This window comes from Falco cherrug, chromosome 4 (genome assembly GCF_023634085.1).
Source record: "Falco cherrug isolate bFalChe1 chromosome 4, bFalChe1.pri, whole genome shotgun sequence".
NCBI classification, from domain to species: domain Eukaryota; kingdom Metazoa; phylum Chordata; class Aves; order Falconiformes; family Falconidae; genus Falco; species Falco cherrug.
Window position 1 is genome coordinate 43,638,324 of NC_073700.1, and position 14,425 is coordinate 43,652,748.

Consider the following 14,425-nt stretch of genomic DNA (forward strand, 5'->3'; position numbering starts at 1 on the left):
GAAGCTAGACAAAGGGGTGAAACAACTTCAGTGCTGGGAGTGGGAAAAAATTAAATGACAAAGAAGAATGTGTGATATGCACATATTTCTCTGTTGCTGAGATAGGGTACTTCCAGACACTTCTCTTCAGAAAAGTACCTGTTAAGGTTTCCACTTTCAGAAGTGATTCAAGGGATACTTCTCCAGCTTTTCACAGAAACACCAAATGTGACTGTCAATAAAGTCATCAATAAAGAATTCTTTAAACACTTAGTTCCATCTTCATCATTTAAATAACTCAAAATCTGATCACACGTCAATCTGATGGTTAGCAAGCAGGTTAATATTCAAGTTTTCAATTGACCTGAATGTCTTATTTTTTTAAATGCAAGACAGTCAAGAAAAAAACAAGCTGTGTGGGGAATCCTGCTGTCATTGTATTAGAATTAATACTCCATTTTGGCTAAGTACGTCTGTGAATGGATAGTTTTTTAGTAGAAAGAAGTTTCTACCCTAGGAGCCTATTCTTTTTGAAAAATAAAATCCCAAACTGGGCTTTTTTCAAACTTCTGAGATTTCAGAACTTCTGAATTTTCAGAAAATCATATAAATTAACCAAATTATGTTTGGCTGTGACAAAATAAGCATGTGGGTAGAGCATAGACATCTGCCTTTAACTTTCGTGATAATGTGTTTACAAATATTTTTTTTTTCTCCTCAGAAAGTGCAGAAGGGTTTCCAAGTTATGATACAGCTTCTGAACAACTTCATGAAGCAGGATATGATGCTTACATTACTGGACTGTGCTTCATCTCTATGGCTAATTTCCTAGGTATCTACGTAGTCTTTTTCAAACCTTCTCTTTAGTGTGCTGTCTGTAGCTGCTATGTACTGAATTTCTTCTTCGTTCATCAGGTTCATTCCTCAGTCCTCCGAAAAACCATGTGTCTGCTAGATCAAAACTCATTGAACCTTTTTTTAACAAGTAAGTAGCTGTCAAATTAGAAGACCTGCTAAAACGTGGAAATAAGACACGAGCCTTAGAATATGTATCTCTAGCCTCAGAATCAATGGCTAACTGCATTTTTCCTTACACTTCAGTTTTGATTGGCTTTCTGGTTCACACTAGTAACACTGCAGAGAGGCCGGAGGTTGTAAAGTGAATACCTTCTGTTTTGAAGAGAATGGTTTACTTTATGCCAACCTGTAAAAGGACACTTAAAAGAATACCTGGACTGCTTTAAATGGCCTTGTCCATGCCAGTGTTGAGAATATGTTTACAATTTGGAAAATTGTCTCTGGAGTAATCTCTGGGAGTAGTGGAACTGAAGAAAAACTGGTCAGGTATTCTTTATGTTGTAGGACGCTGTCAGAAACTGGTGATAGTTAAAACCGAGCACACTAAAATGTCTGGAAAAACTAAAATATACCTACTGTAATACTGATCCAAATAACGCAAAGCTATTGTATTAACATTATCAGGTAACCCATTTTTAAGAAGGTATAATAAACACATATGATGAGTAGTTTACGGGATGATGCTATGATCAGTATTTTGCTTTTTGAACTGGATCTTCATGCAAAATCCTGGAACAAATTGAAGTAAGACTTGAGATATCTAGAAGTCTTTATGCACAGATTTGATTCCTTGTGTTTTTAGTCTGTAGATTTTACCTTATGAAAGCTTCTAAAGATAGTATAACCTGTCACATAAAGGGAAAGGAGTTGAAATTAAAAAGCTGTTAGAGCCTTAGTCTGTCTGTTTGTTTGCTTGTTTAAATTCAGGAGAAACCCATCCTTTCAAACCCTATCATATAGGGGTCGGCAAAAATAATTACTTTAGCTTCAGATGGCCCACACTAATGGGGGAATAATTGTGACTGATGGCTTTTAGCTTTCATCAGTCTGGAAACCAAATTAACGTATCGAGAGCAGTTAGGTGATTCTCCTGACACTGAGATGTGTGAGGCAGTGCCTCCATATATTCTAGCAGACATTATAAATTATATGTACATTCCTTAGGTTGAACATGGACCCACAGTGACAGCTTGATTTGCATGTGAAGATGATGATAGATCAGCATCATTTCATTTTAAGATAGGACTTGCCACAGGATTATTTTCAGTAATACCAGCACACACACTCGCCAACTAGTAGATGCAAATTGAGGGGGTTATTTTTTCAATCATTAACCAAAATGCTTTCAGTTCTTTCTAGAGATGCATGTCTGCAACAAGTACAAACTGAAACTTAAACTGTCACAATAATACTTTAAATTTAAGCTTTTCAAGTTAATTAAGTTGTGTACTTCAAATGTGGCTTTCCTCTAACAGTGACATTTCAGAGTTTTGAGAGGAAGCCTGCTGTGTCTGTTCTGGATTCAGAGTTAACACTGCCTAACTGTAATGAAAGGGAAAGTTAACAAAAAAACTGCAGGGAGATCAATATAGCAAGAACTGAAAATTACTGTTTACAAGAAAAAAGAAAACTTATCCATTCTGTCATTATTCAGACCTTGTAGCTTCTTGTTTCAGAAAAGCTATCTATTATTTTTAAGTCATGGAAACTTGGAAGACGTGCTATGTCTTACTTTCACATAATCTTAGAAGCTTTGCCATATTCTAACATCTGCCACCTCGCCTCAGAGCTTGGAGATGAGACTCCTGATAGTGAGCAGGCCAAGGCTTGTATTTTTAAAGCTAATTTTTTTAAACTATAATGCAAAATAACAAACCAGAATAAGACAGATGTAAGAATAATTACTTTTTAAAAAAGAAAAAAGATTTAAGTATATCTCATAAGTCAGAGCTGTTGGATCTTTAAATGAAAAAGTCTTTTGCTCAGTTCAATATGTCCTTGCAGAGCAGGCCTCCATCTCCAGCACCTGGTCTGTGTAGCACCTTCAAGTAGCATCCAGGGCTTGTGCAATTTACTTAGTTATCTTAAGGTCCCTAGTAAGTATGTTGCTTCTGGGGCTTTTTTGCAGGTATGCTCTGGGCTGCCAGCTAGCTTCCTGCTACACCTAGTTTTCTCTAGTTTGTGGTCTAGAAGCTTTCCCTAGCTGAGCATCCTCTCTTCCTCCTGGGGAGAAAAAAACCTATCTTCCTCCTTCCTCCAGAAGTTCTACCTGATCCTGTGGGCAGCAGTCAGAACAAGGAAACCTTTTCCTTTGTGCTGTAGTCATGTTCTTCAAGCAAAACACAAACTACAACATGCAAACAGTAAGCTAAACAAATGAAAGTTATACTATCTGTCACAAAACTTTTTCCTGAAAGAAGCTGAACAGAAGTAGTTTTTTATAAGGGAGTTAGTTAGAAGCAGTGTTCTCAGTTTGAGCTATTATCAAGATAGTCTTGAAAATTTCTTTAAAGCAGAACACTTTATGATTCTTTGGGTTGCTCCTAAAGTCTTAATTTCCAGATTTCTGAATACTAGGTGTTAATATTTAAATACAGTTTAGAGATTAAACTTTTACATGATTGGTGTGACTGATGGGATTTTGAAATGTTTTCTGTTTGAATAGACTTGTCACTAATGTGAATAGTGGAAGTAAATTTAAAACTGAAAAATCAAGCTTTGATTTTTAGGAACTTAGCCTTCAAAGGAAAGTAATGCTTTTTTCAGTAGTTACTTTGACCTCTCTTTGTCAGTAAAGTTACAGAACTTCCTGGATTGCCATTAAAGAGCAGTGGCCCACATATAGCTTAATGTTCATATAGGTTAATGATGAGCACAGGTAGAATCTTTAGCTTCAACTTCTTGTAAGAGTGGAACCGATTAAAACCAGACTTTGCCTTAGGGTCGTTCAGCTCTTTAGGCATAAGGCAGTAAGTTATATGGTAATTCAACAAGCCAAGATTTCCAGAGATGCATTTCTGTAATCTTTATGCTTTCTTGTATATTTGTATGTAGTGTCTTTGAAAAATCACGTTCATGTGAACAATCTGCTCTGAGTAATCCCTGATGAACACTTACAAGTTGAGGTGATGGGACTTTTTATATTGTAATATCTAAACTCTTATGTGTATAATTCGGATACTATATTCTGTTATATATTTCGGAGTTGATTAGAAATTTTTTGACCTATTTTGTTTAGAGCAACATCTCTTCTTCCATACCTCCCTGCCCCCACCCATAAGCCCCTCCTAAAGTTTTAATGACAACTTTATTTCAGAACTCTTTGGGTTGTTTGAATATTGGGGTTGTTTTTTCTCTTGATGTAGCTGGAGGCAGGGGGTGAGAGCGGTCTAGAAAAATGAAAACGCCATGTTTTGTTGAGCTGAAGAGCATGATGGTCTGTAGAAATATGAATTATCTTAGAAATGGTGGGGTTTTTGTACAAAGGGATATCAGAAACCAAAATCTGTGCAGATAGCTTGGCTTTGTGCTGTAATTGTGGAAAATGTCTCACCACGGAGCTAGGTTCTCTGGCATGTATTGCAAATCATTTAATTTCTCCCTCTGCTTTTCTATATTAATCTAATTTTCTTTGCAAAATTATTGCAAAAGAACATCAGCATGCTTTTCTGCAGTTTGACTTTTCGGTCATAGTGTAGGAGTGAACGCTTGCTGTCCTTGTGCTTTCAGCCACATGTGGCTGTACTGGTTACTGAGCTGGATTGGTAAACTGATCTGGGTTTTAAAAGATGCCTTTTCTTTTTTTTTCAGCTGCATCAGTTTCTCTATACAGTTTATCACACAACTGTGAAAAGTTTTGTCTTAGCTCAAAGCAGAGGTTGAATGTTGACTGCTTGAGACCACTTAAGCTTTGCTGTGAAGTGGCATGATTGTAGCCTTGCCCTCTCCTTATGTTGCTTGACTTGCTACAGAAACAATTGTCTTCCAAGTGGCTGTCTCCAGATACCTCAGAGTTCCTAGGATATTGTTGTATATTGAGAAATAGATGTCTATCCTCTGACCATGTGTTCTGGCTGTAGCCTTTAAGCAGTGTAGGAAATATTTATTTTATTTTATTTTTAGCTTGGTCAGTATAGCTTTTACATTACTGTGAATTAATGTAGTAAAAAGTAATGCCATAGCTACAACTTCGCGAATCTAGCTAATTTAATATAAAGTAGGGTTTATGTTGTCGTACAGAACAACCTTATTAGTTTAAATTTTCTGCAGATAGATGAGGAATCTTACAACCATAATTATGGATACTTAATTAGAGATTATGCTGCAACTCAGTGTTCATAATCCATATGATATAAGTTAGTGCTACAAGATGGCAGTTAGTGCTGTAATGTACCTTAAGTGCACTTAATATGAAAGTCAGTATTTATACTATGTCTTCAGGGAGTGTGAGTGTGTGTGCTGTTTAGAGTCGTAGTTCTTTGACCAAACAAATAAATACAGGATTTGTCTGGGAGGATAAAAAAACTGATCTTAATTATCTCAGGTATATAATTTTTTTGGCGTAAGTCTGTCCTTGTTGGCCACTGTATTGCTTTCCTCAACATGATAAAACCTGGGGGAGGGCAGCTTAACTAGACTAGTATTCTCCCCAGAAGTCTTTGTTGTATTTTTAGTAAACCTTGTCTTTATTTTTATGAAATTTGCTACCTAGGAAATGAGTAAAGTAGCTGGTTACGAGAGTTCTGTGAAGGCTTTTTGTTCAGGTAGCTCAACTTAAACCACATCTGCCTCTTTTTTTTTTTTTTTTTTTTTCCTTGAAAACTTTTGCTATCCTGTATGGATGATAGACAACCTTCATCCAGTGAAGACTAAACTGCTTTTACTGACTAGCTGAAATACTGTATATTTAGGTTGTGCACTGGAGTCTGAAGAAAGCTGTGGGTCTTACTAACAGTGACATTGACATTATTTCAGATGAAGATATGAGCGCAAATCATGGGTAATAAATGGAACTGAACATCTTTCGACAGTCTGAAGTCCAGCTTACATTCAGAGCATAGATCCCAGACCTGCAAGTTCTTTTCTGCCCAGATAGGTGCTCTGTGATGGTGATAGGATCCTGCCTGATGTCTTCCAGCAGAGATGGAATATAGTCACTTCCTTTCTATTGCTCCTTAGAAGATCTATCACACACTCCCCCTTTGTATTCCCTCTCCCTTTAATCTCATGGAAGATAAACTTGTGGCCTGATTACTGTGTCTCCTGTCATTTTCTGGGTGGATGGCTTTTTTGTTTATTTGTTTTTTTGCTCAGCAGCACTGCATGTCCTGTCAGTATTACCCCAGATCTCTAGAGGTCAGAGTAAGGATGTTTTTCTCTGTTTCCTTGTGGAAGCTGTGTTCTGAAGCTAGCTTTGTTCTCAAGATGTCACTCCTGTCCTGTTTAGACAGATAGTTATAGTGAAGCCAAGGCTATAGGAGTATGGCACCTAAGACTAAATGTAGGAAGAAGCTGTGGCTCCTTTGTAAAATAACTTCATTACTCAGTGTTATGTTGAAATTGTTAAAGTTTCTAAAGTTAACTGATGCTGAAGCGTCTTAATTTTTATTGATAAAATCCCTTTTAGGTTCTGTAGTGCTCAGGGGGACACAGTGCGCATTCTACTATATCTTCCCTGAGACTCAGGAAGAGAAATCAGGTGGGACAGTGTTCATCATAACTGGTGCAGTTCTCCAAAGACCCTCTGGTTCACTTATGAGCCTTACAGTTCATTTGCTCCACAGTGTTTTGGGTTTGGTCATGTTTTTTCTTTCTCCTGAGTATTTATAGTAAAAACAAGTTGCCAACTGCATTCCAAGAGACTTTTCAGTGATACAAGTAACCATCAGGTCATAATATTCAAACTCGTAAAATCTAATAGTGAGCGTGCTGTGATACAAAGAATCTCTAGGGAATTACAGATCAGTCTTCACTCTTTAGATTAGTTATTACTTAGTTGAATACTGTAACCATAACCTGATAAGCCTTTTGTAAGCTTTTTGAAGATATGATAGGAAAGCTACTTACTTTAGCCCTCCAGTGAACACTATACGTAGCAAATGTTTTGTAACAGCAACATGGCATCTGTATCTATGACAGGATTTTAGGCTGCTTCTCTTATTTTGGAAGGAAATAGTTTTCAGAGCTGAATATGCGCTTTTATTGGAAGAATTTATAAATATTTTGAGAAACTCTTCAGTTACACGTGACAGAGCAAAAGACTTGTCCTGGTTATCTCCATAAAGTGTCATGATGGCTTTTGCAGTTGTAGGGTTTTAAGATCCATTCTATCTACAGCATGATGCAATGCTCAGAAGATGGGAAAATGTATGTTTATTTAGAATGACAGCTTTTGCACTATCCACTGTGTAACTGGCTCTTACTGCACAGAGCTGCTACTTTCTGAACGTTCATTTCTCCATTTGTTTTAATTGTAACAGTTTGGGGCTTCTTTCTTCTTGTTTTGTTGAATAAGTAAAATTATTAGCATGGTGCCAAGTAACTTGCTGAATCTGGATTGTTAGAGAAGGAATTGGACTTAATTAGAGGTCTATTTGTTTTAATACAGCTTAAGATATGGTTGGGATGACTTCTGCTTCTTCAGAAGCAACATTAAAAAACTGTAAAAAGGAGAGCTTAATAAAAGGTCTTTAGGCAGAAATTTGCTAATGGTGCTTTTCCATTTTGCTTCAGGCTATTTCTTATGAGAGTAATGGACATACCATATCTCAATTTGGAAGGACCAGACTGTAAGTAGCTTATTTCTTACTACTTATTTTTTACTTACTACTGACAAATTTCCTGGAGGAGGAAGTGTAAAGATTAATTCTCACATATCAAAAACATGGGACATCAGCTGTGTTCAGGTTATTAGCCACTTACCAAATGGTTTAAACATACCCCCCTCTTTTTTTTTTCTTTTTTTTTTTTTTAAATGAAGTAGTAAAACCCTAGGTTCTTCAACTTTGACCAGAAAATCTGCATTGCAAAGGAGATTGTCCAGAACAGATATTAAACTCTTGTAACTAAATGTAACAGACTTTGAAGTTAACAGCTTTATGGTTATTTTGGGTCACTACTTTTATGTGCCATGCAACATATAAAGTGGAGTATTAACACTTTCCCCCTCTCCCATCACCCCAGCAGCAAATACAGGATGCAAACTAGTGAATAGCAAATGGTTGTGAAATTTTTCTGGCCACTTTCCTTCACAATTTGTGGGCAGCAGTACCTTCACTTCAATCAAAACATCAGAATTCTTTTGTCACATGATGTTATGACTACATAAACGGAAAAATAATACTTGGAATATTTTTACACTTCAGGTTATTTCAGGTTACAAACCTGGGGCTGTAATAAGTTAGTAATACATATAAATGAAAATAGATTTTACTAATATAAAGGTCCTTAGTGTTATGGGATGTTACACTCCGAGGGAGAAAACTTCAGCTAAGTGTTACCATTGATGTCTTGACTTAGGAAAATGTGAAGCCCTGGAGGTCAGTCTAGTCCTTGACTAGATGAAAGCTTGATGTTTTACTGTGAAGTTAGATACACAACCATCTTAAAAGTGATACCCATCTGGAAGCAATACTGCTGTGAAGACATTTTCCACTCCATGCATCAGAAAGCTCAGACTGGAGGAGTGACCCTGTATTAGATAATAGTAACAGAATACAGTTCCATAATGATGAAAGTAACTACTGGAGTGGAAAATATATGCTGTAAGGGCATATGTTTAATTTTTAAATGCAGTTAGATGACCAGATCACTGTGCTCTGTCTCTCTGTGGATTTGTTGGAATGGTCATCTAATTATGTTGCATGCTTCTTTCACTAACCGTTTGATATTGAGTGGAGAAATAGATAAATACTCTAGGTCATTGAGAGAATGCCAAAGCTACTAAGCTGTAAGGATGCTACTTCCACTTGCTAGCCAACTTGCAGGATTGTTTTGATTGTTTGCCAAGAAGGGATGCCAAAAAAGTCTGCCTGTTAGAGTCTCTCTCTCTTATCTGAAAGCCACTCCTGTAGAACAGAAGGTGCAGATGTTACTGCAGAATCTGAACCAGGGAGACTTTCTAAGCCTCAAAACAGAAAGTACGTCTAGGGTGGTGTGTTGGGCTGGCTGCTTTAGAACCTTCTATTGCTGTTTTGAGATTTAAATGCTACTGTAGGTTGAGGAAGCTATTTGATTGGTTGTCTGTAGGGGCGTTTTCACAGAGCAGTAAAGCCATGCAAAGGATAAGGCCACACCTCTGTGATAGATATACTCAAAGACTGTATAAAAAAAAAACACCAAAGGTGAGGCATAGCTAACTAGGTGACTGTCCTAAGTTTTGTTGTGTTTGTCAGTTTTTGTCATGTAGTGTTACAGCTAGTTTTGCAATGTTTCCAGGAATAACAGAGTTTGGTAACACATGCTAGGTCAAAAAGTATTGAATATGTGAAAGTGACTTTCATCATCTTCTTCTGTTACTGTGTATTAAAAACTCCTTTCAAAAGAATGAAGTTGCTGCACAAATTGACTGCAAAGCAGAATATGAATAAAGTATTTCTCACCTGAGTAGGTGGAAGGTATAGAGGTTTAACAGAGGATTCAAAGTGAATTTAAGAATAAACTGATGCTGGAGGGTTAGGTGTAGTTTCTTCTTTGTAATCAATAGAAAAAGGCTGTTATAACATCTGAAACTGGAGTTGTTACAATTCTCTGCTACTGAACTGCTAATAAACCTTTGAATTGGTAGCTGTTCAATAGGCTCTACAGCAATGAGTTGATCTTCATTGGCTTGTTAAGACAGTTTCTGGGGGTTTGGTGTTTGGCTTGTATAGTGGCCAAAAAACTGAATTCTGGTGCTTAAAAAATGTTGTGTCCTTTTTGGTTTTTGATGTAGCAGATTTAAGGAACAAGACTTCACTTGTGCTTATGAAAGGATTGCTTTCTTTTAACTACTTGTGTCTCCATCCAACCTGATGCTCATGCAAACCAGAGAGTTTGTGATAAAACTCATGCTAACCATGCTTGTTCTGAGCAAAACAGATTAAAGCACTTAGAAGAAAACAGCAAGTGGCCGGAGGCTGGGCAGTTATAACATCTTCAGTAAATACTGTTTCAGCTGGAAGAGGCATACCTCCTTCCTGTGTACCTCTCTGCAACATCAATTTTATTTCAGCTGGTACAATCAGATGAAATAAGTACCCTTTTCTAAGCTGCATGGTTTCTGCTCACCAACCAGTTGGATACCATGTTACAACTTACGTGGTTACACATGTACCATGTTACAACATTTACAACAGGTTCATGTTTTGGCCTCCCACTTTTTTGCAGCTGGAGAACTAGGTTCTTTATACTATGTGGAGCAAGACAAGTAGTTACTCAAAACAAAACTTATGAAACTTATTTTCCCCTGACTTCATTAAGCATTCAGTATTTCAGTTATGAGATGCTGTGTTGTAACTGTGTTATTTTTGCTGTTGGTACCTGCATAATGGTGCTTTCATTAAGTGGTGGGTTTTTTTTTTAGCATTTTAATAGTATTATTGAATTCATGCTGCAACCTCTTCCTTAGAAGACATATGCATTTGGAAATCTGTTCTAATTTCATTACATGTTTTGGTTAGCAGTTTGATTTTGAGTAACTATTGTGTTCTGTTGAGTTTATGCAAGTTGTTAAATTATTTGGGAATAAAAATTCTGTTAAACCTTTGGGCAGGGGTGGCAAGGCTTAAAACCAAAGAACATAATCTGTTCTATCTGTTCAGGGAAACACATGTAGATGTGGTGCTTAAAGGCATGGTTTAGTGGTAGACTCGGCAGTCCTGGGTTAACGGTTGGATTTAATGATTTCAAAGATCTTTTCCAGCCTTAATGATTCTGTGATTCTATGATTCTCAAGTTCATGCAAAAATGAAGCCTTACTTGTGGAGTAGAATTACACCTAGAAACATAGATGCTTCTACTATAAAGCACGTACCAGGCTGAGGACACTACTACTTAATCAATCTAATGACTAAATTATAGTAATTGCTGATGCTTAGCTATATTTATGAAAGTAACAATGCATAAGGCTTTCATCATAAAATAGAGCGAACTTGCATCCTTAACTACATGTAGCAAAAACATCTAGTAGGTTTGCCCTTGTGGAGTGGGGTCAAGTACACATGAAAGTTGAATATAGCAATAATAATTGGTTAATGGTCCAGTTTTGGACACATTTGCTCTGTGAATGAGATCAACCTTGGAAAAAACCTCCTAGTTTAATGCTGAAAGCGAAGGAGATCAGAAACTAGAGAAGTTTGTATCACTAAAGAATTCAGGAGGGTAATTCATGAAGATGAAAGTCAGTCTCTCCCTCACCACCCCCTGACCCCCCCATCTATCTATACCCAATATATATACACTATATATATCTCTACCTAAAGAAGATACTTCTGCACTACTTCTTTAGATGTTGGCCTTTTTATGCTTTTTTTTTCTTGATGTAGTTTTTAATATTTAAGAAAAAGTCTGTCAGTGTGTGTGTTCTAGCTTGTACCTAATGTTATACGAAAACTGAATTGAACCTTGATAGAAAAGTGGCAACATTGAATTATTGCTGAGAACTTTTTAAAGCTAGAGCTGGAGCATGAAGAGGCTGTTGTTTTGTTCTTCTGTCCTTGAACCTGGTGCAAAGGATGGGAAGGACTGGATTTGTGGGCATTTCCCACTGCATGTAATGCTGTTTCAATTTTTTACACGGATGAAGTGGTAGGATTTAGTATATTTATTTAATGCATAATTGCAGGCACGTTTTCATTGGTGCCTGACATAGTTACATAGATCTTGGCCAGTTTTCTTATTTAAATAAAGAAAGAAAAACTAAAAAAAGCTACATGACCATATTAGATAACTTTTTTAGGATGTTCTAAAGATACTAGTAGTGACTCTTATATTAGCAAAACCTTTTTTGTTTCACAGTGCAGCCAAAACGAGATCATGTTCTTCATGTTACTTTTCCCAAAGAGTGGAAGACTAGTGACCTTTACCAGCTTTTCAGTGCCTTTGGTGAGTAATTTAGTCTATCCTTTCTTCTACATTCCTCCCCCTGCCTCACCTTTGTCATTAGCAAGTACCTCTGGTTTTGTTTGTTATTTTTAATCTGTGGATGCAGACTTACTCAAGTATAGGTGACTATTAATTTGCCTTTTGTAATTCTTGAATAGTATCCTGTGGAATTTCTTTTTAATGGTGGTTGAAAGGGTTTGCTGTGATTAACTGCTCTTTAGAAATGTTTTTATGTGCTGCTTGTTCAATATTGTGGACCTTTGATGCTTTTATTTACAGCCTTTTCTGGGAGGAGGTAAGAGTTTATTGTATAGGTGGGTAAAGAGAATAGACATTGGTGTGAAAGGCAGACCAAGGTTTTAGGGGTAAGGTTCATCCCGCTTAAAGCCAGATGCTAACTTATGTAAGTCTAGGCAAGCAAGCAAGCTTGAAAATAGCCAATCTGTTTTCAAGATTGTGAACACCATCCAAGTCAGAAGAAACAACAAAAAAGCTATCTTATAAATTGGGAACTAGTAGACCTGTTGTTCCTCTACTATTTGTATGTAACGTAAGGACATGGAGATACTAATTAATTGACAGTGATCTCCTAATACCTATCTCTTGCAGCAGAAAACAGTGGTTATGCTTTGCGTCCCAAAATCAGAACAAGAATAGTCTTTCGTACAGCCCTGTGTTGAATGCTGTTTCCAAGATTTTTATTGCAGATTGGTTTCTAGTTTATTACTGCTATGTAAGGTAGTGCTTTGAAAGAGATCTTTCGGGCTTGTAAAGAATTTTGCAGTAAGGCTTTTTACCTCCCACCCCCCCCGCTTTTTTTTTTCTCCGAAGAGGTAACTTCTTTTCATTTCTTAAAACATCTAATGTAAAATAATAATTACTCTTATATTAATAACTTTTTGCATGATTTCCAGAAATATTTTCTTGGAATACTTATGTTACTGAAATATTTATTTCTTATTAAATATTAGGTATTAATAAATATCTATGCATCTTGTCTTCCTCAAATTCTGTAATAAGGATTTTATCAGGAAATAGCTCCCTCTTTTTCCTTTTGTTTTTTTTTTTTTTTTAAAGCTATTTACCAAAGTGTTTATTTGGGGGGGGATCACTTTGTCATTTGAAAAAAATTGCCACCCATCTAAGCTATATGGATTTCCTGTATTGCCAAAGGGGGCAGGGACAGCAGCTTTGAGGTCCTTTTTGAGGTCCTTTTTGGCACTTAGGACCTGTGCCTTTGGGCTCTACCAGATCTCCAGCACCAGCCATTCACGAGTAGTGGGAAAAAACTGGCACTTGGGGGTGCCATAGAAGTGGCCTTTATGCTGGTCCTGCCTGGTGGGCTGGTGTGGAGAGGAGGGTGCGGACCCAGTTGGGAGGATCCAGCAGGTTTTGAAAGCGATGCAGGTAGGGGAGCAGCTGAAAGGGGGAGGAAGATGAGGGTCTGCCTTTTATTTCTGGTATTAAGCAATTTTAGAAAATTGTATTTATTTTTTTTTTTTATTGAATGGATTATAATGCTTTATAGTACATTAGTCTTGGCAGCTCTAAGCAGAGCATGTATGACTAGATTGGTAAGTTCCCTGTTCCTAAAAATTTTCTGCTTGGCACTGTAGTTTCCTCTTTTTCCTGCCCTCCCATTTTACTTAAAAGTCCCAGTACCAATTTTATCCATTAGAGTATAACCACTGTAAAAACTGTGGGTATTTTTATGTGTGTTTTTAAGCAGATAAGTGACTAGGTGGCTCTCTTATGAAATAACCCTTTCCCTTTTGGAGACAAGTAAATGAAGAGGTGTCTGTTTAGCTAGGACTTGATCAGTGTACTGGAGTTGTTTCAAAGTAATGTACCACACTTAACAACTTAAGTTAGAGTTGTAGGGTGGCAAATGGATTCAGGGCAAACTTGAACATAACCTCCATTGAAATGATTGCTGTGGTATCCATAAGGACGTTTAATAACTAGTAAAAGGATGGAAGCATGCTCGGTATTGTCGCTCCTGTGCTTGCTGTGGATCACCACGCTAGTTTATAGAATGGTACTGTTCTCCTCTTCACGTAGAATTATGACTTGGTAGTCTGTGCAGGGTCTCTGGACCTATGTAAAATTCTCTCAGTTCCTTCTGACACTTTGATCTGTACTGCAGCATGATGCTGGTGTAATGCTGGATGGGATTTAATATTCCCCATTGGGAAATATAGAATGTGAGCATGTAGAAAGTTAATGAGATCATTCCAGAGTTGCTGTCACAGGGGTAAGAAACAACACGGTTTGGACATTGTTTCTATAGGCTTTTAAAGACTCAGCCATGTCATTTTTCTCATTTTATGAAACGCAAGCAGAGATCACTACCACCAGGGGTCACGCTTACACAGCTCAAAAATAGTATAAAATTTTGAAATTCCCATTTCTCTCACTTCTCCAGATTTCAGAGCTGAATGTTTTCATATGTGGATTTACAAACCCCTCATATTTGGGTAGTACTTAATCTATATTTTGTTTTAGG

At 37.0% G+C, this 14,425-nt stretch overlaps 1 protein-coding gene across 4 annotated transcripts in view; it reads left to right on the forward strand.

Moving 5' to 3' along the window:
* Positions 1–14,425, forward strand: part of PARN (poly(A)-specific ribonuclease) — a 60,371-nt gene that overhangs the window by 17,286 nt on the left and 28,660 nt on the right. For all 4 annotated transcript variants that reach the window (XM_055707310.1, XM_055707314.1, XM_055707311.1 and 1 more), the window contains exons 17-20: positions 701–811; positions 895–964; positions 7,570–7,625; positions 11,833–11,919. In XM_055707310.1, coding sequence (XP_055563285.1) covers positions 701–811; positions 895–964; positions 7,570–7,625; positions 11,833–11,919 — 324 coding nt within the window. The remainder of the gene's footprint in view (positions 1–700; positions 812–894; positions 965–7,569; positions 7,626–11,832; positions 11,920–14,425) is intronic.